Source organism: Protomyctophum parallelum (genome assembly GCF_964188405.1).
Source record: "Protomyctophum parallelum genome assembly, chromosome: 14".
Lineage (NCBI taxonomy): Eukaryota > Metazoa > Chordata > Actinopteri > Myctophiformes > Myctophidae > Protomyctophum > Protomyctophum parallelum.
In genome coordinates, this window is record NC_139709.1 from 31,815,830 (window position 1) to 31,839,911 (window position 24,082).

The window sequence follows — 24,082 nt, forward strand, 5'->3', positions numbered from 1 at the left end:
ACTACAACCCATAACCGGAGGTGACGCCAGGCAAAGGGGAAGTGACGCCAATGGTGTTTTGTTGACATTTGTTTGTGAAAGACAAAACAGTGGAGAGAGAGACTCGATCACTCGCAGATGGGGTTATTTTTGGAAGCCAACTTAAGGTTGCTCGGGGAGAGATAGCTCGATAAACAGTAAAGACAGTTAATGGTCAACAGGTATAGCTAGAAAACGACCTCTATTCGGAGGACCCGGAGGTCCCGAAGCAAAGCCAAGGAGGTTCAGGACCCACCGAATGGACCAAAAGACAAGTCGGGAACAAAACAAATCGTAGCAGGACCCGATCGTTGACTCCACGAGTGGCTGAATCATTGTGGCTAGCAGGCAGCCACCACAACAACACTATAGGCGCATAGACAGCTGCATGCAGGTAACGCTACCTAACCTCGGTAGTCTGTATGCTTTGTAGATTTAAAATGCCTCCAAACGCCACATCAAGTCTGTCCATCTAATTACCAGATAATTCTGCTGGCTGTCAACCAAGTTAGCCAATATCAGTTAGCTTTAGTTCGGTGAGTGTGAGTGCAGCTGTGTAGCGGAATACTTGTGTATTAGTTTCACAATTTCCCAACACTTGTTTATCAGGGACTATCTGGGAGAATGTGAAGCATAATGGCCAATTTAGAAGCGTACCAGGAGTATCAGAGAATTGAGGATTACGAGGAGGACTCGCCACCAGGGGAGGAAGATTTATTACTCCATGTAACAGAAGGTCTGAAAGGTAAATATGTCAACAATGTTCTCAAAACATGCTGCACAATGTGCACATGCTGTTTTTAGTCTCTTTACAGGGAACTGCTGTCATGGATTCAGTACAGTGTCACAATGTCATAGTAATTCTGTCATATAGTCCATTGCACAGTTCAGTTCAGTACGTGGGTTAAATGGGTTCATCGTCTGGAAGAGTGGGCACATAAACATTATGGCACTGGGCACCGCACATCCATGGTCAATCTCCAAAGAATAATTGGAAAATGGACTGAAGTATTTGCAAAGTATACATGATTTGAACATGTGTTGACATGTAAGGCTTCAAATTGCTACCAAACGTGGCTTAGCCAGTCATGGGAATGTAAAATAAGGGTAAATTTAGGACTGATCAAATCATGTAGGCCTTGGTCTACATCACTTCAGATCATTTTCCAAATTATGAATGTTTTTACATTTTGGGGGAACATTGAGGTGTGTCCACAATGTTTTGGTGAGCACTCTTCACGTATCTGTAAATATAGTCTTATGTTGATATTATCCATTTTTCATAATGCTACACTGTGCTTTGATGACCGTTCTCTTACAGACTCATGGCACCACATCAAGAACCTGGATAACTTCTTCACAAGAATATCCTTCACAAATCCAAGTATACCGTATAGTTCTTAGCAAACACTGCACAGTGATGTAAATAGGTTTTCAATGTAATGAGTCCCGGGATGCAGGGATGGTCTTTTAGATTAGTCCACGGGACATTTGATGTGTCCCACTTCAGCGACGTTAAGAGTCATATTTTGTCATTTTTACAAATTGCAGCATTTAACTCTCATTTCATTTTATATGGTTATAATGTGGTTATATTCATGTAGAAAACAAGAAGAAATGATTATTATAACTAAAGCTAGTGTGTGTATTATTTTTACTGTACATGCAGTACAGTAGTGCATCCCGTGGGTGCAGAGGTCCTTGTTTTATTGCGTCCCTTGACTATAAACTGCGTTTTGGGATGCAAAATGCACCCTATTTTAATCTCTGACTACACTGTGGTTATATTACTGTAGCTTTGATTGGTTACTGGTCTCCTAAACCTTGATAATTCTGAGTGACCTAGAGATAAGACGTCTGAACTTGGCTCACTAGAAAAGTGGCTTTCCTAACCAGTCACTCAAGACACCTGAGGCCTGTGGAAAATGTGCATGCTCGGAGATTGTCGGTGCTTGCTGCCTGTATTGACACACCGCCTATTAGTTGAGTGAAGTGATGTTTACTTCGTGTTCATGGTCATACAGTATATTTCCCTTAACTTGACTGTCCACATCTACCATTTTCATCAAAAGAATGGCTTTGCCTGTATGATGGTGACGGAGTTCTTCGAACTTATGTAAGTATTAAATAATAGCAACTCCCTTGGTTTTTATGTGAAATGAAAAGCATCCTCAAACACTCTTAAGAACATAGCTTTTATTTAATATAGTCAGTTTTGATTATATTATGTATATAATTCTAAGAAGGATGCCTGATCACAGATCACTCCGGCCTTGGCTACATTTTACAGATAATGTTTCATGTTGTTTTGACCGTTGCATGCCTCAGGCTGAAGCTTAATTTATACTCTACCAACCGACACCGCCGTACTACGGAGGATAAGTTAGGCCTGAGAAATGAACAAGCTCAGCCAGCGCTGAGCAGACGAGAACAGGCCGCTGTAGTACTGCATGCAATCTCGTAATGTATCTGCAATAAGGTCCAGCTTCTTCCTATTCCCTGGCCTGGCTCGGACAGTATAATGTCAGACGTCGTCTGCTAACCTCAAAGAAATGAGGTTAAACAAAAACACTGTCATTTGGATCTACATAATCATGTATTATTATCTCTGCACGATGTGACGTTGTGTATTAAATGGTCTCATCATGTGAGTCAGAGCTGTAGAATATTCAATTATGGGGGGAAGAGATTTGGTGTAGAGGGAAAAAGTATAAGTAAGTATAGACCCCTAAACTTTAGGGCCTAAAGGACCACAGTCACCCAAAGTATATAGGGTTGAGTTGGTGGGACCTGATGGTGACTTGCAAGCCATTATGTTATATGTCTCAATTACTTGTCCCAGTCTAATGGGTCAACTCACATGGGATTTTAATCTCATTTCTGACAGTTCAGTATCTGAACCAGAATATTATGATATTTACAGCCAAATCCACTCTTTATAATAATAATAATAATAATAATAATAATACAACTTTATTTGTATAGCACCTTTCATGACATCAAATGCAGCTCAAAGTGCTTTACAGAACAATGGAGAATAAAAGAAAAGCAAGGCAACGACATTAAAAAACAAGCAGTAATGCAATACAGTGAGGACATGAATAACAAAAAATATAAGATCACTTAAAAGCAATGTTGTAGAAGTGGGTCTTGAGCTGAGCTTTAAAAATGTCTACAGAGGCTGCCTGACGAAGGTACAGTGGGAGCTTGTTCCATGCCGACGGCCCATAGAAGCAAAAAGCTGCTTCCCCGTATTTTTTAGTTGCCATTTTTTTAGGCAAAGCGAGCAGGCCAGCAGTGGAAGACCTTAGCGGGCGGTTTGGGACATATTTAGGCAGGCAGTCATGTAGGTAGGAAGGTGCGAGACCATTGAGAGCTTTATAGACAAGTAAAATAATTTTAAAATCAATCCTAAAAACAACCGGAAGCCAGTGCAGTGATGCCAAAACTGGAGTAATATGTTCTCTCATCTTAGTTCTAGTTAAAACTCTGGCTGCTGCATTTTGGACAAGTTGTAATCTGTCAGTTGTTTTCTTAGGCAGTCCTGAAAAAAGTGCATTACAGTAATCAAGCCGAGAAAAAACAAAGGCGTGGATTAGCGTTTTTGCATCGTCCAAGGACACATAGGCTCTGATTCGTGCAATATTTCTAAGGTGAAAAAAGGCAATCTTGGTAACATGATTAATGTGTGAATTAAAATTCAATTCGGAATCAATAATAACCCCCAGGTTCTTTACTGTACTGTTACTGTCTACAGTCATGTTGCCAAGTCTGCTTAATATTGATTCTTTCTGCTCACTAGAACCGATTATGAGAACTTCTGTCTTGTCCTCATTTAGCTTGAGAAAGTTCTCACTCATCCAACATTTGATGCTAGACAGACAGGTAAGCAGCGGGTCTAAAGCACAGGGATCATCTGGAGCCACAGATAGATATAATTGGGTATCATCAGCATAGAAATGAAAATTGACTCCGTGATTGGCAATGAGTTCGCCCAATGGCAGTATGTACAAGGAGAAAAGCAGAGGGCCAAGAATCGAGCCCTGTGGAATACCAGAACTGATGTCGTGTTTGTCTGAGTCAAACTCGGCTAGATTGACAAAGTAACTTCTGTTTGATAGGTAGGAGGAAAACCAGGACAGGGCCGTACCAGACAGGCCTATCCAGTGCTCCAGACGCTGTATTAAAATTGAGTGATCAATCGTGTCAAATGCAGCCGTTAGATCTAGAAGTAAGAGAACGGATACATGTTTCTTGTCAGCAGACACCCTAAGATCATTCATTACTTTTACAAGTGCTGTTTCTGTGCTGTGACCTTTCCTAAAGCCAGATTGGAATTTGTTGTGCACATTATTGTTCTGTAGAAACACATCCAATTGATGAAAGATGCATTTTTCTAAAACCTTGCCCAGAAAGGGTAGATTTGAAATGGGTCGATAGTTACCCAAAACAGAGGGATCAAGATTGTGTTTCTTGAGAAGGGGCTTAACTACAGCAGTCTTCAGTGAGTCTGGGAAGACGCCTGATTGTAGAGAGCTGTTTACAATTTTTAGGATATCTCCAATCACACTGTCTAAGACTTCTTTGAGAAAGGTGGTGGGAATTGTATCTAATGAACAGGAGGATGATGTCATCTGGGATATAGTTTTGCGGAGTTCATCTTCCTCAATTGTGCAGAACGATAATAGGCTCCCCCTGGAGAGATCTACCCTGGGACCATTAGCTGCTGTTTGAAGGTTTGCGCTAGCAGCAGCACCATTCATAATATCAGCTCTAATACTCTTTTTACAGTCAGTTCCTGTTTGTTGTCACATTTACAACATTCCTGTTCAACTGTGTGGAGTATGATGTCCTGTTTGCCAACCGGGCCGTCAACCACACCACGCCTGGCCAGAACCCATTGGACAGGAACAAGGTTACTCTGCCTGATGCCATACTACCCAGCCAGGAGTGCACTGAAAGGTAATACTGTAGTAATGTACCCCATGTATGTCCTCAGTAATTGTTGTACAATTGTGCAGATTTTCCCCCCAGTCATACTAAAGAGGTGTTAAGTGTTAAGTGTTAAGAGTTAAGTGACCTGACGTCGAAATAAAAAAAAAGTCTTCTAAAATAATATATATTCAAAGATTTGTGCCACATTTTCAAGATTTTTAAATAATGGCAGACCTACAAGCTCGTAGCGCGCCACTCGGTGGCGCGCTATGAGCTTGTAGATCTGCTATTTTTCAATAGCTAAATAATGCTTAGTTAAAACACCAAAACGGCTTCCCGTCCAGAATGGGTTAAAAAAGGTTAAATATATTTCCATAATAATCACTGCTCTATAGTGTTTGTTCAGTAACAGGGTCTCCTGACTCTCCAGCTCTTTAGTAAACAGAAAATACATTTCAGATCAGGATACCAAAATATTATATTAAAAATAAAATATTAAAACTATCCTTTTTCTTACTCTTACTTGACTATTTTATGTCTTCTACGGTATATACATATAAGTATGTAAAATAATCCAGAAATGTCCAATAAACAGAACGTTAAGATCCGAATAATGAGAAAAAAAAGAAAGATGAAATTGGTGACCCACCTGAAAATTATGTTTACTAAAGACTAAAGTGCTGGAGAGACATTGAGAGTTGAGACCCCCTGTTACTGAACAAATACTATAGCTATAGCAATGACTACTTTGAAAATATGAAGCTTTAACTTTTGAACAAAATACATTTGTTTTAACCCGATTCAAAAAAAAAAAAAAAATCTTCTAAATCCTAAAAGTGTTCCTATGTCAGTGGTGTTCAACCTTCTTTACGTCAAGGACCCCCAGGAATTATGTGTATTTGGCCGCGGTCCCCCTTCTGAAAATATGTTGTTCCAGCCTGGGACCTTTCAGAAGCAAGGATTGTAGTTAAAAACATTCTCTCAGAAATAATATATATTCAAAGATTTTAGACACATTTTCACGATTTTTCAAAAATAGAAATAGCTAAAGTATATATAACGCACAATTAAAAAGGGGTTCCCGTCCTGAATGGTTTAAACATCACTTACAGTACATTTTTAAAGCTTGTGGGTATTGTAAACATTTCAGTTTACGTGTTCTCTGACCATGACTGGCAGTGGTTGTTTTTGTCTTGAAAGAATGTGATAGGTTTTATACTGGTCTTGGTCTAGCCTAAAACATTTGTGACCAGTGAGTGACCTAGTGTTTCTTATCAGATTAAAATAAAGTTTGAAACGTGAAGATGTACTCCCGTTCACAGACAACAGACAAGGAATATGGAGCGGTGGTGGCCTACTTTAATATAGCCTCCAGGTTTCTTCTATAACCTAGATCCTGATGAACACAAATTACTTTTATTTAAAATGTCAGGCTAATGCTATTAAACAGTCGTTTTGAATAAGTCTGCAGACTCTGCACAGTAAAATCATATTTGATGTTGGTCCGTATTAACATTTTCACGTTTTGTGCAGTAGCAAGAGCACACGCATTAAACGACTTTGATGTGAGATTGTGAACAGTTGTGGTCGGTTTGTAAACAAACAACAACATTGAAATGGCATTTGATTCAAAACGCTTTTGAGTGCTTGTGAGGCTGGTTCCTGTGAAACCTGAGCCTGACTCGGCTATTTTAGTCTTGCTAACTGTGAAGAGCCTATGGTTTACTTACAGAGCCAAGTATATTATAGCATTATATTTCTCTCTTTGAGAATTGGCCTGTGTCACATTTGTGGCTTTAAAACTGTCACTTGATGCAATGGTTCTAATGCTCATTGATTTCGCTAATTCGGTAAAGCGCCCAGATTGAGCCACAAGCTGGCATTGCTGTTTACACCAAGGAATGCCCTGTGATGCTGATGAATTGCAACACTTCCTGTAGTGGATGTCTCCTTTGGAGCAGGTTATTTGTGCACTATGCTCAGGGTGGCACTAGGAAGCAGGGAAGATGTAACGGATAGCCCCCTGCCCCGCATGGCGAAATGGCCCAAGTAGCTACCGACACTGACAACAGGCTGGGCCAACAGCCTGACAACCACATGACACCACCACTAGTTTACCACAAGTCATAGAACCCCCCCCCCCCTCCCACTAACTCCCTGAGAGCCTTTTCCATGATGTAGCTTGGCACCAGTTTGTTTTCCCCCCACCAGTAGGCCTACCATTAGTTTGGTAAGAAATGACCATGGCTGAACATTTTGTTTACAACAAAGTGAGTGACGCAGGAGGTACTTGGCATCCTAACTTGAGAACAACTTGTGCTACAGTTGAGAGGTTTCTCTCTTCTTCTCCTTCTACTGTATATATTTAAATGGAACCATGCTGAAATATACCGTAAGAAATAATAACGGGGAATTATAACTATTATATAATACTAAGAAAGCCATGTCTCTTTCATGTGTTCACTGTTTTGAAATGGGATACTGAGTGTCTCATTTGTAGAAAGGAGTACGTTGAGAGTCTTAACTTGTAAACAGGAGGATAGTGTCAGTTGAATGCATTACAAGGGACTTTGTGAGCTTGCAAGACTCCTACATCTGTTTATAATTCATATTGCATCATGCATCTGTTCATGCGGTGAGATGTGGAAGGTTTACTTTACACATGTAGCCTTGAACACTTGCCCATTATAATGACTGAATCTCTTTTCAGAAAGTGACATGTTTTTAAGAAAGGGACGATGTTTCACAATGTCCCATTGTTACCATAGAAGTGGTTACTGCCCCTTTGAATGTCTCCGTCGCTTAATAGTGGGATGCAACTCGCCGGCTTGTGAGTTTCTGCTACTAGATTCCAAGGGATCGACAATATTAACACATTATCATTAATAATAGTATTAACACTTAACACAATAAAGGTCACATTTAAGACGTAAGTAAGCTAAACTAATTTTAGGTTGGAAGCGTTGGAAAGGTAAACGCAATGGTTTATGAATGTTTTTATACACAGTCTTGTAGTGCTGCACAATTCATCTGAAAAAAATGGACACCTATGCAATCTCATTTCTAAATTTGTACAAGAATCTTCTCATGTTTTTGCTACAAGAGAGAGACTTAAAAGAGAGGTTTAAGTCAAGCACTTTGATGTTGTCTATTTAATGATAATGCCACAGTAGTTGGCTCCAGGTGCTACATTTTCAATGTAGTAATGTTCAGCAACTACAGACTAAAGGCAATAAATAATTTGATGGAAAAAACTATAATGTTTAAATTCAAATTTTTGTGGAGGAAAATCGAGATTCACATTTGAGCAGGAATCGTGCAGCACTACAGTCTTGTACAATTATTTTGTTTTTGCTTTCTCCACTTTCCTTTGTTTTAACCCGAATCATATGTTTTATGTTCAGAATCTGTTGTTTTGCTTGGTTCTAGGTTTAAAACTATTTTATTAAGAAGGATTTTCTGAAACGTCTGGAGTAAAAGCGGGACGGAAGTTCAAAAAGTTGGTGGTCACTGTTGGTGGTCAATGCTCTACCCTCCGTTTCTTCTTAGGATCCAAGACAGTAGCTGGATCATATTCCTCCTCATCATGGCGGGAATCTTCTGGATCTATCGTCTCATCAAAGTTTTCTGTAACATCCTGAGCTACTGGGAGATCCGCCAATTCTACATCAAAGCACTAAAGATCAGAATGGTGAGGCCTGCATTGCATTCACCTTGCTTTCTGAAGCCAAAAGTCCACTTCAAAACTGCGCAACACAACCAAATCAAGTTTGAGATTAGTTCATCATTTTCGGTTTACTTTTGGATGGCAACGAAGATTAACATCACTCGGCAGGGACGCGCACACATAGACATCAAAAGGTGGCTTCAGCCCCTGCCCTTTTACCCATCTGTAAAACAACTGCCCTTTCCAGACCACGAATGCAGCCTTTACTATGGTGAACGTGAACAGTATTTTGCGCTGAACAAATTTGTTTAGAAATCCATGTCGTACACCGCATCTCCACTAGCTTAAGAGTGCTGGGTTGCGACCCGAGAATAGCTGATCTACAAGCTCTGAACACGTCGCAATGCGATGCGTTGTGAGCTTGTAGATCTGCTATTTTTGCACAAAAGTGCCCTCTTAACGGGATTTCAGCCCCTGCCTCTCTAACACTCTCTGCACGTCCATGTTCCTCTGTGTTGCTGTAATGTGCCGTGTAGGCTTTTAGTGCTGTTTCTTTCATTCTCGCGTCCTTCTCATCTCCCAGGACGAACTGTGCAACTTCTCATGGCAAGAGGTCCAGGACCGCCTCATCAGTCTGCAGCGAGAACAGCAGATGTGCATCCACAAGAAGGAGCTGACGGAGCTGGACATCTACCACCGCATCCTCCGATTCAAGAACTACATGGTGGCCATGGTGAACAAGTCCCTGCTACCGGTGCAGCTGCAGCTCCCCCTGCTGGGCAACGTGGTCTTCCTCACCCAGGGCCTGAAGTACAACTTTGAGCTCATCCTCTTCTGGGGGCCCGGCTCGCTGTTCCAGAACAAGTGGAACCTGCACCCCAAGTACAAGCGTGCCGGAAACCGCCTGGAGCTGGCCCAGCAGCTGAGCCGCATCATCCTGCTGATGGGCTTGGCCAACCTGCTGCTGTGCCCGTTCATCCTGGTGTGGCAGGTGCTCTACGCCTTCTTCAGCTACACGGAGGTGATCCGACGGGAGCCCGGGAGCCTGGGCGCGCGCCGCTGGTCGCTGTACGGCCGCTTCTACCTGCGCCACTTCAACGAGCTGGACCACGAGCTGCACGGGCGCCTGGGCCGCGGCTACAAGCCCACCTCCAAGTACATGAACTCCTTCACGTCGCCGCTGCTCACCGTGCTGGCCAAGAACTTTGCCTTCTTCTCCGGTTCGGTGCTGGCCGTGCTCATCGCCCTAACGGTCTACGACGAGGACGTTCTGACGGTGCAGCACATCCTGACCGCTATCACCGTGCTGGGAGTTACCATCACAATCGCCAGGTGAGGGATTCGACCTGAGAACGATTCTACGAATGTCTTCTAAAACATGACAGTTTTCCGGACAACCCATGTTTCTATGTTAGTGGTGCTCATGTCAGGCCCCAGATTCCCAGAATGATCTGAAATTTGGCCGCCGACCCCCATCTCAAAATATGTAGTTCCGGGGACCCCCCCAGAAGCAAAGGTTTTAGTTAAAAACAACAACAAAAAAGTTCGCTCTGAAAGAATATATATTCAAAGATTTGTGCCACATTTTCAAAAATAGCAGACCTACAAGCTTGTAGCACTCAGTGCCACGCTATGAGCTTGTAGACCTGCTATTTTTCAATAGCTAAAGTATAACATAATGCTTAAAACACCAAAAGGGGTTCCCGTTCAGAATGGGTTAAATGCCAACTATTTAGAAGCAAGTGACATTTTTATTTGCACACTGTCTGTTCTCATCAAATGAGATTTACACCAAGCATATCAAACTACTAGTCACTGCTAGGCATTCCCAGTTCACATATTATAGTAACTTATATACTTTTCCACACCTGAAAGTTTTCTTTTTTTTTTTTTGTGGACTGGTGCATAGAACAAAAAAAGTAAAATTAAAAACTATAAAATACATTACAAATTTAAATGAAGTGTTTCCTTCGTCAGACGTACATCTTTATATGGAAGTTATATTATGTAATCAGTATGCATATCCATTCACTCCTCAATGATTCACATATTCAATAAATGGTTTGGAAAAAAGAAATTAAATGACATGTGTGAGTTTTCCTACCAACACACCAGGTCCTTCATCCCAGATGAGCATATGGTGTGGTGTCCAGAGCAGCTGTTGCAGTGTGTGTTGGCACACATCCACTACATGCCCGACCACTGGAGGGGCAACGCTAACAAGAGCGAGACCCGCGATGAGGTGGCACAGCTGTTCCAGTACAAAGCGGTGAGGAAGTCATGACCCTGAGCCTAAAAACACAGATTGGGTTTTCTGTTTTTGTCGTTTGCCGTCACTGAGGAGCAATTTCTAAGGGTGCAACTATACTGTGTGTTGTTATTCTGCTGATTTCTTTTTTTTTTAATATATTTTTTATCCCACGATTTTGTAACCCATTTTTCACCCCTGTGTCAATCATCTAATGTGATCCTGGGCTCTACACACCCTCCGCCAACCTGGGGAGAGCAACGGACTTAACTCATGCTTCCTTCATGCTTGAGTGTCCAAGTTGCTCCTTTACACCTGACAGGGGGGAGTTTCCCTGGTTGGACGTAGCGCGTGGAAGGAACACGTTATTCCAACCAGTTCCTTTCCCCTCCATCAGGCACCCCGGCTGGCCAGGGGGAGGCAGTTTAGAGACCAGGATTACTGCATGTTTTTGTGAGGGTACCTACCCTAGGGGACACGGGGAGAACATGCAAACTCCACACAGAAAGGCCATTTCGCCAACCCCGCCTTCGGGTATGGGCACTGATGACGCGGAGGAGGAAACACGCCGCCAGCGCCCCGAGCGGGAATCGAACCCAGGACCTTCTAGCTGTGAGGCGACAGCACTACCAACTGTGCCACCGTGACCCATTCTGCTGATTTCTCATTTATTAATGGAATATTCTTGAAGCATGGTTTTAATTTAATTTATTTTTATTTTTTTGCAAATTACATGAAACAAGCGGTTATTGTTTTTGAGGGGTGCTAGTTACCGTCCACAAACAAACATTAAATTCCCATTGACTGGAGAATTTTAGGTCATAGTGTCTGAGCAAATTGGCATAGTGTCTATTTCTATGTCATGATGAGAGCGCCCCTCACTTCACACGGGGTGTGATTTTTCTTATTAATATAATAATCGACTAAATCGATTAGCCTGATTAACTACTTACGCACTATTTAATACTGTTATTTTTGCTACTTTAGAACTGAAAAAAGAGAATATTCTTAAAATCGATTACAAAACAAAAGTTGAATTTACTGTTGCACCCCTAGCCATTTCACACAGCACATTGTCAATGCTATGACGAAGACGAGTCCTACTACACTACAATCAGAAAGATTTAGTGGTATCATTACTGTATGTTTTCAGTTCACGTGGCTTTCTGAGTGCGAGGGCATACCACGTGGATAAGGCTGTGGTGCTACTCCCAGCTGAACCTGACCGGAGGCACTTTGCTGCTCTATCTCTCTCTCTCTTTGTATCTATATATAAAGATGATGTAATGTAATGAACAATCAAAGTACCATTTTTACATTAGCTCCTATGTCAGATGATTTGTGTATAAATACATGGTACAGTACATACACATATTTTGAATTTATATAGCGCCTTTCATGAACAAAATGTACTACCAACAACAATCAACAACTATATGCCATAAGCCTGCGAGAATAAGTGTCTTTTCAAGGCAGCCTTAAAAGAGTCCAGTGTTGGAGCATGGCAAATCTCTATTGGAAGAGAGTTCAACAGGGTGGGGGGGGGCTGCCACACTGAACGCTTTGTCCCCGAAGGTTCGCTTGACTGCCTTGGGGACAGAGAGGAGGTCCAAGTTTGTGGACCGCAGGTTCCGTGTCACGGGAGGTTTATGGAGGATGCCTGAGAGGTACTGTGGAGCCAGGGCATTTTTACATTTTGTAGGTGAGAAGGAGGAGTTTATAGTTGATACGGAACTTGACAGGAAGCCAGTGCAGTTGTTTGAGCTGTATTGTAATGATTAACACATCTTGGGCGGTAACCCCTTTTGGTGTTAGCATTATGTTATGCTTTAGCTATTGAAAAATAGCAGATCTACAAATTCATAGTGCGCCACGAGCTAGTAGGTCACAGTGTGAACTGAGTGGTGCAACTCCCCTCTCTCTCCCCCCTCTTCTCTCTCTCTCTCTCTCATTGACAGGCAACAGTACAGCACTACCTCTCTCTCTGTTTCTGGCACAACAGCGCCCCTACTGGTACTAATAGTCATACTCGTGCTCATTAACGTCACATACATAGGCGGACACGGACATTGCTGTTCCTTGGAGTGGTTGCACCACTCAAAAATCGAAGAAAACTGTCAGGATGTAGAAGACATTTTTAGAATCTGATCTCTGGTCAAAATGGGTTAAGTGAAGCTATGGAGGCACATACTGTACAGATTAAGTAAAGAAAATAGGAAGCCGAGGAGAGCCACATCAACTCACCACTGAAGAATGCTGATGTTGAAACGCCTTTCTTCATAATCTTCTTTGAAATGCATCACTATTGCATAATTGCTACTTCCTATAGGTGGTGGTTGTTGTTTTCCAGTGCAGTAGTTTTGCCTTATGCTAAATTGCAACTCTTCTCTCTCTCCAAATCAGGTATTTATTTTGGAAGAGCTGCTCAGTCCCATCGTCACACCCTTCATCCTCATCTTCCTCCTGAGGAACAAATCCCTGGAGATTATCGACTTCTTCAGGAACTTCACCGTGGAGGTCGTCGGAGTCGGGGACATCTGCTCCTTCGCGCAGATGGACATCAGACGCCATGGGAACCCAATGGTAAGGGCCATTGTTTTTATTTCAGTGTTTTCTGAAGCTTTAATGTTTTACTGTTTTCTACTGAACCTTTTTTTTTGCATAGTCAGCTTTGATGTTTTGTTGACGGAGCACGTCCGTGTCCGATCATGTCTGATCTCTAATTTGCAGTGGATGTCAGAGGGCCAGACGGAAGCGTCCGTTTACCAGCAGGCTGAGAACGGAAAGACGGAGTTGTCCCTGATGCATTTCACCATCAAGAACCCGCGCTGGCAGCCTCCTCAGGAGAGCTCCGTGTTCATCGGTCACCTGAAGGAGAAGGTGCACCAGGACGCTCAGACGGGACCCTCCACCCAGCTGCTGCTCTCTGAGGCTCCACTCTGCACCTCGCTGCTGTCCAACGAGTCCGGCTCTGGGGTGTGTATCTGTGTATCCCTGACACTAGAATATATATCTCTGCTGTCCAACGAGTCCGGCTCTGGGGTGTGTATCTGTGTATCCCTGACACTAGAATATATATCTCTGCTGTACAACGAGTCCGGCTCTGGGGTGTGTATCTGTGTATCCCTGACACTAGAATATATATCTCTGCTGTCCAACGAGTCCGGCTCTGGGGTGTGTATCTGTGTATCCCTGACACTAGAATATATATCTCTGCTGTACAATGAGTCCGGCTCTGGGGTGTGTATCTGTGTATCCCTGACACTAGAATATATATCTCTGCTGTCCAACGAGTCCGGCTCTGGGGTGTGTATCTGTGTATCCCTGACACTAGAATATATATCTCTGCTGTACAACGAGTCCGGCTCTGGGGTGTGTATCTGTGTATCCCTGACACTAGAATATATATCTCTGCTGTCCAACGAGTCCGGCTCTGGGGTGTGTAACTGTGTATCCCTGACACTAGAATATATATCTCTGCTGTACAATGAGTCCGGCTCTGGGGTGTGTAACTGTGTATCCCTGACACTAGAATATATATCTCTGCTGTACAACGAGTCCGGCTCTGGGGTGTGTATCTGTGTATCCCTGACACTAGAATATATATCTCTGCTGTCCAACGAGTCCGGCTCTGGGGTGTGTAACTGTGTATCCCTGACACTAGAATATATATCTCTGCTGTACAACGAGTCCGGCTCTGGGGTGTGTAACTGTGTATCCCTGACACTAGAATATATATCTCTGCTGTACAATGAGTCCGGCTCTGGGGTGTGTAACTGTGTATCCCTGACACTAGAATATATATCTCTGCTGTCCAATGAGTCCGGCTCTGGGGTGTGTATCTGTGTATCCCTGACACTAGAATATATATCTCTGCTGTACAATGAGTCCGGCTCTGGGGTGTGTAACTGTGTATCCCTGACATTAGAATATATATCTCTGCTGTCCAATGAGTCCGGCTCTGGGGTGTGTATCTGTGTATCCCTGACCCTGACACTAGAATATATATCTCTGCTGTCCAACGAGTCCGGCTCTGGGGTGTGTAACTGTGTATCCCTGACACTAGAATATATATCTCTGCTGTCCAACGAGTCCGGCTCTGGGGTGTGTATCCCTGACCCTGACACTAGAATATATATCTCTGCTGTCGTGTCGGGAAAAGAAACCACCTAACTCCAAAATGTTAATTTTTCAGGAAATAAATAATATAATTTTTTCAGGAAATGAAGAAAACCTTAAATATTTAACCCATTCTGACCTGAGATCAGATTCTAAAACCTAGCAGACCTACAAGTCATAGCAATCATAGCAGACCTACAAGCTCGTAGCGCGCCACTCGGTGGCGCGCTACGAGCTTGTAGATCTGCTATTTTTCAATAGCTAAAGCATTACATAATGCTAACACCAAAAGGGGTTCCCGCCCAAAATGGGTTAAAATATATACATTTTTCAGGAAATGAAGAAAACCTTCATCATCATCATCATCATACTATAATTCTAACAATGTCTGTCTGTCTGTCTGTGTGTCAGAGCCGTAGTGTCAGAGCCGTAGCTCCTCATTGCCTGCACCAATCGCTCCCACTTTTTGATTTGACACATTAATGATTATTAATGAATTTATTAGTGAATTAAAAACGCACCGGACGCAGTACCCCCGGTGCCCCCCCATATCTCACAACGGGTAAGGGCTAGTATTTAAGACCAAGCAATACTGCCTCATCAAAGTTGGCGTTGTGACTTTATATATTATCAATTTCTTGAATGAGAGGGGGAGAGTTTGAGGGTCCAAGAGGGTTTTTTTTCCCGAAGCACTTTTTACTACTTTTCAATATGTTTAACCAACACACAGATGTAAAGAGTGTTCAATCGGAGTGATTTAAGAGGGGGACAAATGATTTAGGTGGTTTCCTCCCAACAGTAACGATCAGCAATGTATCCCCGACCCTAGAATACTGTGCATGTATTCCTGACATTAGATTTGAATATAGCAGTCACAAACTGTAGACAGTCATAGCTTTAATTAATGTCAGGCTATCCGTGTTCACTGTGAACAAAAACAAGATTATTTTTCAGTACTGAAATTGAGAATTTCAGATCAATGAATTAAAGGTGAAACTTTGCTTTAACACACACACACACACACTGTTGTTTCTTTTTTTATATATTTTTTATCCCACGATTTTGTAACCCATTTTTCACCCCTGTGTCAATCATCTAATGTGATCCTGGGCTCTACACACCCTCCACCAACCTAGTCCCCATATATGGGGGACAAGGGGAGAGCAACAGACTTGAACTCATGCTTCCTTCATGCCTGAGTGTCCAAGTTGCTCCTTTACACCTGACAGGGGGGAGTTTCCCTGGTTGGACGTAGCGCGTGGAAGGAACATGTTGTTTTAAGGGAAAACAACGTGTGTGTGTATTACTTTTTCATATTTTTTTAAATGACAAATCTACAACATAAACAAAACATCTGATTCACATACAACATTTCTTTTTTATTTTGCTCATGTAACCACCGTATATAAATCCTAACATCACGTGTTGTGTGTCACACGGCGCAGCCCGACAACCTCCTGGCCAGCGTCCTGGGCCACCCCGTCCTGACCGCCAGCGGACTGCCGGGCGGCCGCGACGGGCGGCGCTGCAGCTTCCTCCCGCAGAACACGGCGGCGTCGGCGGCCGCCAGCGTCCTGGTGTCCCTGTCGTCGTCCTCCCAGCTCCCCCACGGCGGCAGCCGCAGCCGCTCGCACAGCCTCCTGCCCTTCTCCTCCCACTCCATGTACCGCAGCGACCGCACCGTCATGGACAGGTAGGTGGTACCACCCTGGTGGTAGCCTCGGAAACCCAGACGTTTTTATTTCTAGGGAGGAAAAAGAAGTCTGGGTCTGAGTCCACTTCAATTCGGCATAGAGTAGCGCAAACATTGCTCACTCTCTGCTGATTTCTGATCGTCTGCACCTTTGTAAAATTGACATACACATGCACACATGTACACACACACGCTCCTCTCTCTCTCTGTCGCTCTAAGTAATTAGTCTCATGTCGCGCAGCTGCGCATAGTTTCTCCCGGCGGATCCTGCCGGGAGCTGCCTATGCCATAAAAAGCATAGGTTAGTTCCAGACTACCCTGGTGGTGGAAAGGAACGAATATAGGACCACTCTGATTATAAGTAGTAGTAGTAATAGTAAGTAGTAAAAACGGCCTAAACCTCAGGTCAAATGCTTGGCTGTGTAGTACCAGCATTCAAATCCGAGAGGGGGGTAAAAGAAAAATGTCTGGCCTTCTTTGGCCCTTGGTCGTGGAATGATCTACAGTACAGTACAGACTAAAATTGGCTTTGAAAGTTCCCATGAGAAGTTTCAAAAGGATCATCTTTGATGTACAGTCCAACATCTGCACATGTTTGGATATGTACTAGCCTATGTTCATGCCTATATATTTATTGTATCGGTTCAGATCGTGTAGATTGTGTATATTGCCCTGCTACTAAAAAGTAGGACAGGTGACTTGTTGTATTTAGCCTCCTGTTTCTGTAGCGTGAGGCAGCGTGATTACGCTACTATGTCGCAGGGACTTACCCTCAAATCCAACCCTTGATGCTGAGTGTCAAGCAGGGAGGCACTGGGTCCCATTTTTTGAGTCTTTGGTATGACCCGGCCGGGGATTGAACCCCGACCTCCCAGTCTCAGGGCGGACACTCTAACCACAAGGCCACTGATAGCTGGTATGCTGGTATGAGCTGGTATTCTGATTATAAGACAACCCCTATTTTTCAAGACTCATTTGTGGAAAAAGAACATTGAATGTCAAATAGTCTAGTTAAGTCCCCGATTTACACGACACCATTTTTTAAGGATATTTCCATTGGAAAAAAATGTGGTCTTATTTGGCATTTGATGCCAATATTTTGTACTTTTACTCAAGTAAAAATTTTTTTAATTCTGGACTTTTACTTGTAACAAAGTATTTATATATTGCAGTATTGATACTTTTACTTAACTAAAACATTTGAGTACTTGTTCCACCAATGACGGGTACCCAATATATGTGTCCAAAACTGTTACTTTTCAGGAAATGGTGGACAAAAATAACCTGTGTTCCAAATGCATCCAATTTAGTTATCATTCTGTCATTTTTTACTACTTTTAATGGTTTAACTTTAAATATTTATAAAACGCATAACACACAGACACTACTTTCACTGTCAAAAATGTTTAGAAAATAGCAGATCTACAAGCTCGCAACTTTGTACTGTAGTTTGGCTATTACTTTTATGTGACACTCGCTTGCTTCATGAAGTAGGCCATTCACTAAACAAAAGTTTAAATATGGATTCTGCCCGATTGTGATCATCTGTAGTAGCACACTGCGTTGGAACATTGATAAAACATCAGTGCAGCCTAATACAACCTGTATAATAATTGTATTTCTTATCCACAGCATGACCAACAGTGAGTCTCATCCCCGGAGCAATGCACTAGTCTCCGAGTTCGCCTCAGCAGAGATGAGTCTCCATGCGATCTACATGCATGAGGTAAGTTACCAGTCATGGACAAAATGTCAGGTTTGGCGGTAGAATAAATGCTAAGCAAAGCAAAGCAAAGTTCTTTGTTTACCCAGGGAAGTGGACTAAGCTTGAGATGCTTGTTTACAGCCGCACCCTGCTCATAGAACATTTCATGGTAGGGGTTCAATGCCTTGCTCAAGGGCACTTAATCTGTGGTAATTTTAACGTGCCGGTCCGGGGATTCGAACTGACGACCTTCCGGTATCAAGACCGCTCCGCAAACCGTTCGGCCACCGCTGCCTCTTATAGCACTGTACTCTTATAGCCTCTTTTGTCCCCAGGTCCACCAGCAGAGTTCCCAGCCCCAGAGAACCTCAGGGCAATGGCAAAACCCAGTGCCAATGAGAGATCTACACAGTAACACCAGTAAGTTGATTGTGCGAAAATCACATTAATTGTAGCTTATTTTGCTACGAATTACCACTGCTCTTTGGGCGAGCTAGTTGACAAGTAGTACTGCTTGAAGCTCATACGCGTAATATAAATAATTCATTGTAGATGTATAAAGAAAGAGCTTACATTTTTTTACGATTTTATTTTATTTTTTATAGCTTTTTTTATAGCTATATCCTGTACTATGTACTAGATACATTCAGTGGTTGTTTTCTGCTTTCTATCTCTGTGAAAACAATTTAGTCTGTTTTTCGTTGCGTTCAGGAAATGTGCAAGTTACAGCTTGTAATAATATCATCATGTTCTTTGCATCTTCTGCACAAAATATTAATCGTAGTTCTAAAGCTCAATACAAATATATTATTTAGCTATTTCAAACACCTGAACAAATTCCTGATGTCATCAACTGTAGAAATACGAAAACAACAAAGCAAGTCAACAAAGCAACATACAGGTTTTGGCGGTTACAAAACCGTGACTTATGTACGATGCAATGGGGCATTCATTTATTTAATAATGCATCTTTCTCAGGCTTTGTCCTCTACATTAAGTGTAAGAAATGCATGTTTACAGAAAATGATAGGTGAACCAAAATTCTCCAGCGCTTGCTCTATGCACACACCCACCACCCCTCTAGACCAGAAAGCACGCTGGCTGGGCCAGGCTAGTGTCTGGGAAGTGAGCCCATGGCAATCCTTTTAAAACTCACTAGGGGGAATCACAGAAGCCAGTTTGAGTCTGGTCTGTGGGTCATTCCAAGACAGTGTCAAAGGTCATGTCTCACCTGGACAAAGGATCTGACACGAATGTTGACCTGATGGTCAAAATATCCCTGAGCAGGTTCTATTGACTCAATGGTAAAAAATGTCAGCACTTGGGCAGGAAATCCAGGTTCAAATCCGGGGTAGTAAAGTTGCATTGACTTTGCTTTTAATGAAGGTTTTTACATGAATTGTTTCTAGAAAATCTATGACATGAACTGAACATGCAACCAAATATGAGGTGCCATGGAAAATTGAAACCAACAATGAAATGTATAAAACAAGGTATAACTGTCTGAAACTATGTAATTTTTTGTAATTCTTATTCTTATTATTTCTTTTTTTTAATAATAATTGTTTTATTTGGAAAGAGCAGTACAATACAGATATCATTTTCACATAATGACACACGCAATTCCCAAGATGTTTTTTTTTTTTCACCCCTCTTCCCTCCCTCATCCCCCCTCCATGTGGCTCCAACTCCAATGTCTCTGTATAGTCCTTTTTCATATGACATCAAGTCCACACTTAAACAGGGACAAACAGGGCAATATCACTTCGGGTTGAAACATTTCAGGAGAACAAAAAGAAAAGAGTGGGCCGAAAAAGACAGACAGAAAAACAACCAACAAAAAAAACGAAGGTATTCTTATTATTTCATCTGTGTCATCATGTCCATCAGGTTCTCAGGCACGCAGTGGCCATGCAGCCAACACTTCTATGCCCACAACTCTCCCGCTGGGTGGCTGGACTGTAGAGGAAGAGGAGGATGAAGGAGAAGAAGAACTTAACAGTGGATCTACTCCAAAACTCCAGGGCACTGGGAGTAGCTGCTGAAGTGCCTTAACGTCATAGGGTAAGTGTTCTCTAAAACTCTCAACCAGATGACATTCGTGGCATGACCTTTCTGTAATGGAACAAACCGATGATATGTGTATTGGCCATGTTGCTCTAACTTCATACCCGAGTGTACGGTGTGAGATTAGAGCAACATGGCTGCTGTGTAAATGTGGTCCGTTGTCCTACCACGGGTAACATAATGGTCTTCTCCTCTCTTCTCTTTGTAGTGTTTACACGTTACTTTTCGTCAATGAACATTGTGGCCTTAGATGATCTGCGTGGAGAGAGTTTTAGACTGGATCTTTTAAAGACATCCATCAGCGTCTGTAGCGGGAGAAGCTCATCGAATAACCACTGTCTTTTGCACCTCCATGCCTCCCGCTGTCACATCAAGAGGAATATATGGCATCAGGGAAACCATTATGTCTTCCATCCCTTTGATCATCGTTTTTGTTATGAGCGAACATTCATATATGGCTCATGAAGATTGTGTGCGGGTGAGTGAGTGAAAGACTATATTATGTGATTATGATATTTATCTGTGTTGGAAGGGCACGATAGTCGGTGTGGATCATCACAGCTTCTGTTCTGCGTCCATATGCATTCAGGAGTTTTAACAGTCCATGTCTGATTTCCCGCTGAATGGGTTTCTTTCCGTTTGTCGCAAAGAATGTGAGCTGCATTGTAGCTGACAAACCATATTCAGAATCATTACATAGGATCGTTTAATTGACGTTTTTTTTTTAACACCCCTTGTACTTGGCCCATGTCATTTGTAAATACATTTTGCCGTCTTCTGAATAATCACTTTTTGTTTGTATTACCAGATCTGATGCTTGACAAAGATCAAACTGTGCTGCGATGATGGGGAGTGGGTGGCAGTCATATTACTTGAGTCAATTCTAAGACACCATAGGCTCTGTCTCATTTGCAAGGAAGCTCCTAGTTAGGATTTTTTAGAATGCTTAGGACTTCATTACAACAGAACTAGGATATATCCAAATTTCCAGTTCCTAATGTGTTGAAATTGTGAGGAAACTAGAGATGTTAATATCTAAGTGTTAACAATAATTAGTTAAACATTAAAAGGGGAAGGTACTTTTTTTTTTTCTCTCCCTAAAGTGAAGTTCCTATTTTAAAACTACTGTTGCCTTATACATGTGACTCGAGTAAATAAGGATCCTTGAGCATTTCAGAAAGTCGACACGCTGCAACTGTTTATGGGACTTTTATTTCCATTGTGTTTTGCATTACAATTAAGCTCTGGATTGATATTTTAATTATGCATCAATCGAAAATCGTCTGGATTGATGACAATTGTGTACTATGCACTATTACTCACACAGATCTAGTAGTATGAAGTAATGCAAACCTCTCCACCGCATGTAGGAAATTCATTTTTTCACTACCGCACAGAATGGCAGCAGACTAAGTCTACCCTTATTTGGCTATACAGTATACTACGGTATACATGGTCCCTGCAGCAATTTCCTCTACTCCATTCGTCCATTTTAAATTGTACAGTACGTTTTAATCTTGCCGGTTATAAGCCGTTGATGATCATTAATGAGGGTCGTCAGTAGTAGTGGAAAAAGCACTCGACCCATCAGCTTCTTTTTGTGGCTTTCGCCTTTATTTTAGGGACAGTAGGCTGACAGGAAATGGGCAAAATGCTTTATTTTGAATAGTTTGAGAGCCTTCAGCCTTGTTTGGTGCGAGTACACACCGTTCAAGAGGCTTGGTAGATTAAATTGCCCTGCATAGAATTTAGCTTTGGACACTTGAATATTGCAGTGCCTGTCTCCACTTTCCCCAGCAGATGCTTAATGAGGAACATTCCTAATAAGCTACCATGGTGAATATACTGTAGGACGTATCCTTCCAAATGAGACACAGCCATGCAAACCCATGACAAAAGCCCAATTGGGCTTGATGAAATATGTTTTTAAACTGGACATCCAAATGAATGCTTTGAAAGCTGCTCAGTTTCCGTTTTGTGGGCCTAAGTACAGAGTTTCTTCAGTATTAATATAGCACCTAGTAAAGTTTCCTTCATATTTATGTTCTTGGAGCCTATAGCAACCATGGCTCACAATTACACCTGTAACTATGCATTGATATGCATTAGGATTTGAATGCCAGGTTTAAATGGGTTCCATTCTTCATCTTACAGATGCATCCCGATAAAATCATTGTCCCGATAAAATCATTGTCCTGATAAACGCATCTAGTAGTTTTTTCGTTTTAAAAATCGCTGTCAAGGACAGTTTTACAAGAACAAAGCACGGTGGAATTTCTTGGCACTGGCATGTGTTATGTACATTGTTTTTTGTGCTGCTATAGAAATTGTGTCCCTTTTCCCAAAATGCGCACATAAAAGAAATGGAACTTCTTGCAAGGGCTGATTCTAAAGCATGTATTGTTGCATCTGCAGCGATTGGACATTTTCGTTTGAAGATTTAAATAGCAAAACTTCTCAGTGTTTTTTTTTGCTTTCTAAATGAGAGAGAGGATGGTGGTAAAAATGTATGCATTTGTTTTTACACACTCTGCATCGTTGTTTAGGTTTATTTATTTTTGTGCCCCACTTATTTAATCTATTATATATATATATATATATATATATATATATATATATATATATATATATATATATATATATAAAGAAAGTGAAATACTGGTACATTTCAAATATGGATCTGTCACAAATAAGGAATGTTTAGCAAAAGAAAAACGCTTAAAACTGTCCCGTGCTTTAGAGAAGAAGCAAAAAGAAAAAAATGACTTCAGAATGTCTGACATGTAATCAGAAAATGGAACATTGCAGGTGCAGTGTTTCGTGAAACAAACCTGAAATGAAATGCTTTCTGGTGATATTGCTGTCAGTGATGATGACACGGCCCCTCCTGTTGTACTGAATGTGATCTACACATTTAACCCATCCAGGACGGGAACCCATGGCTTAAAGTTCTGATTTCAGTCCTGAGGATTTCATAGGGGTCATTTAATGAGATTGGTGCAGATTTGTAAAAAATCTTTTTCAGTCTTGGGAATTTCTTTTTAGCTTTAAGGAACCCCTTTTGGTCTTTTAATCATTATGTTATACTTTAGCTATTGAAAAATAGCAGCTCTGCAAGCTCATAGCGCGGAACCGAGTGCCACGCTACGAGCTTGTAGATCTTCTATTTTTTGAAAAATCATGAACACGTGGCGCAAATCTTTGAATATATATTGTTTCAGGGCAAACGTTTTTTAACTCAAATCTTTGCTTCTGGCGAGGTCCCTGGAACAACAAATTTTCAGATGGGGGTCAGCGGCCAGCTACATATAGTTTTTGGGGGTCTTTGACATGAAATAGTTTGAGAACCACTGATGTATAAACACAAGGTTTTTCAGAAAACTGTCAGGATTTAGAAGACATTTTGTAGAATATGTTCTCAGTCTTGAATTGGTTAAACAAATAGTGGCATGTGTGCACTTGTACCACTTCATAACTACTCGTTGAAATCACACACAGTAGATTACTCCTCTCACTTGGACTGCATTCTAGGCTACAATTTGATCTTATCCCCATCAACTGTCATCCTCCGCTACTGTAAGACCAAGTGTGTGTGTGACTGTGTGTGTGTGTGTGTGTGTGTGCGCGTGC

At 41.9% G+C, this 24,082-nt stretch overlaps 1 protein-coding gene across 1 annotated transcript; it reads left to right on the top strand.

The window, feature by feature from the left end:
- Nucleotides 1-88: 88 nt before the first annotated feature.
- Nucleotides 89-23,042, top strand: atg9b (autophagy related 9B). The gene is made up of 15 exons (XM_083782401.1): nt 89-412; nt 628-763; nt 1,340-1,383; nt 2,070-2,134; nt 4,810-4,980; nt 8,503-8,644; nt 9,204-9,952; nt 10,736-10,889; nt 13,272-13,451; nt 13,599-13,844; nt 16,433-16,680; nt 18,313-18,406; nt 18,721-18,805; nt 20,276-20,449; nt 20,661-23,042. The coding sequence occupies exons 2-14, from the start codon at nt 655-657 to the stop codon at nt 20,428-20,430; spliced, it is 2,442 nt and encodes an 813-aa protein (XP_083638527.1). The 5' UTR covers nt 89-412; nt 628-654; the 3' UTR covers nt 20,431-20,449; nt 20,661-23,042.
- The last annotated feature ends 1,040 nt before the right edge of the window (nt 23,043-24,082 follow it).

Excerpts from the sequence above, each read along its gene's own strand:
- atg9b (XM_083782401.1), top strand. The coding sequence starts at position 655 with ATGGCCAATTTAGAAGCGTACCAGGAGTATCAGAGAATTGAGGATTAC. Across the intron at positions 1,384-2,069 it reads TGGATAACTTCTTCACAAGA|ATCTACCATTTTCATCAAAA; the intron begins ATATCCTTCACA and ends TTGACTGTCCAC. Across the intron at positions 9,953-10,735 it reads GTTACCATCACAATCGCCAG|GTCCTTCATCCCAGATGAGC; the intron begins GTGAGGGATTCG and ends CCAACACACCAG.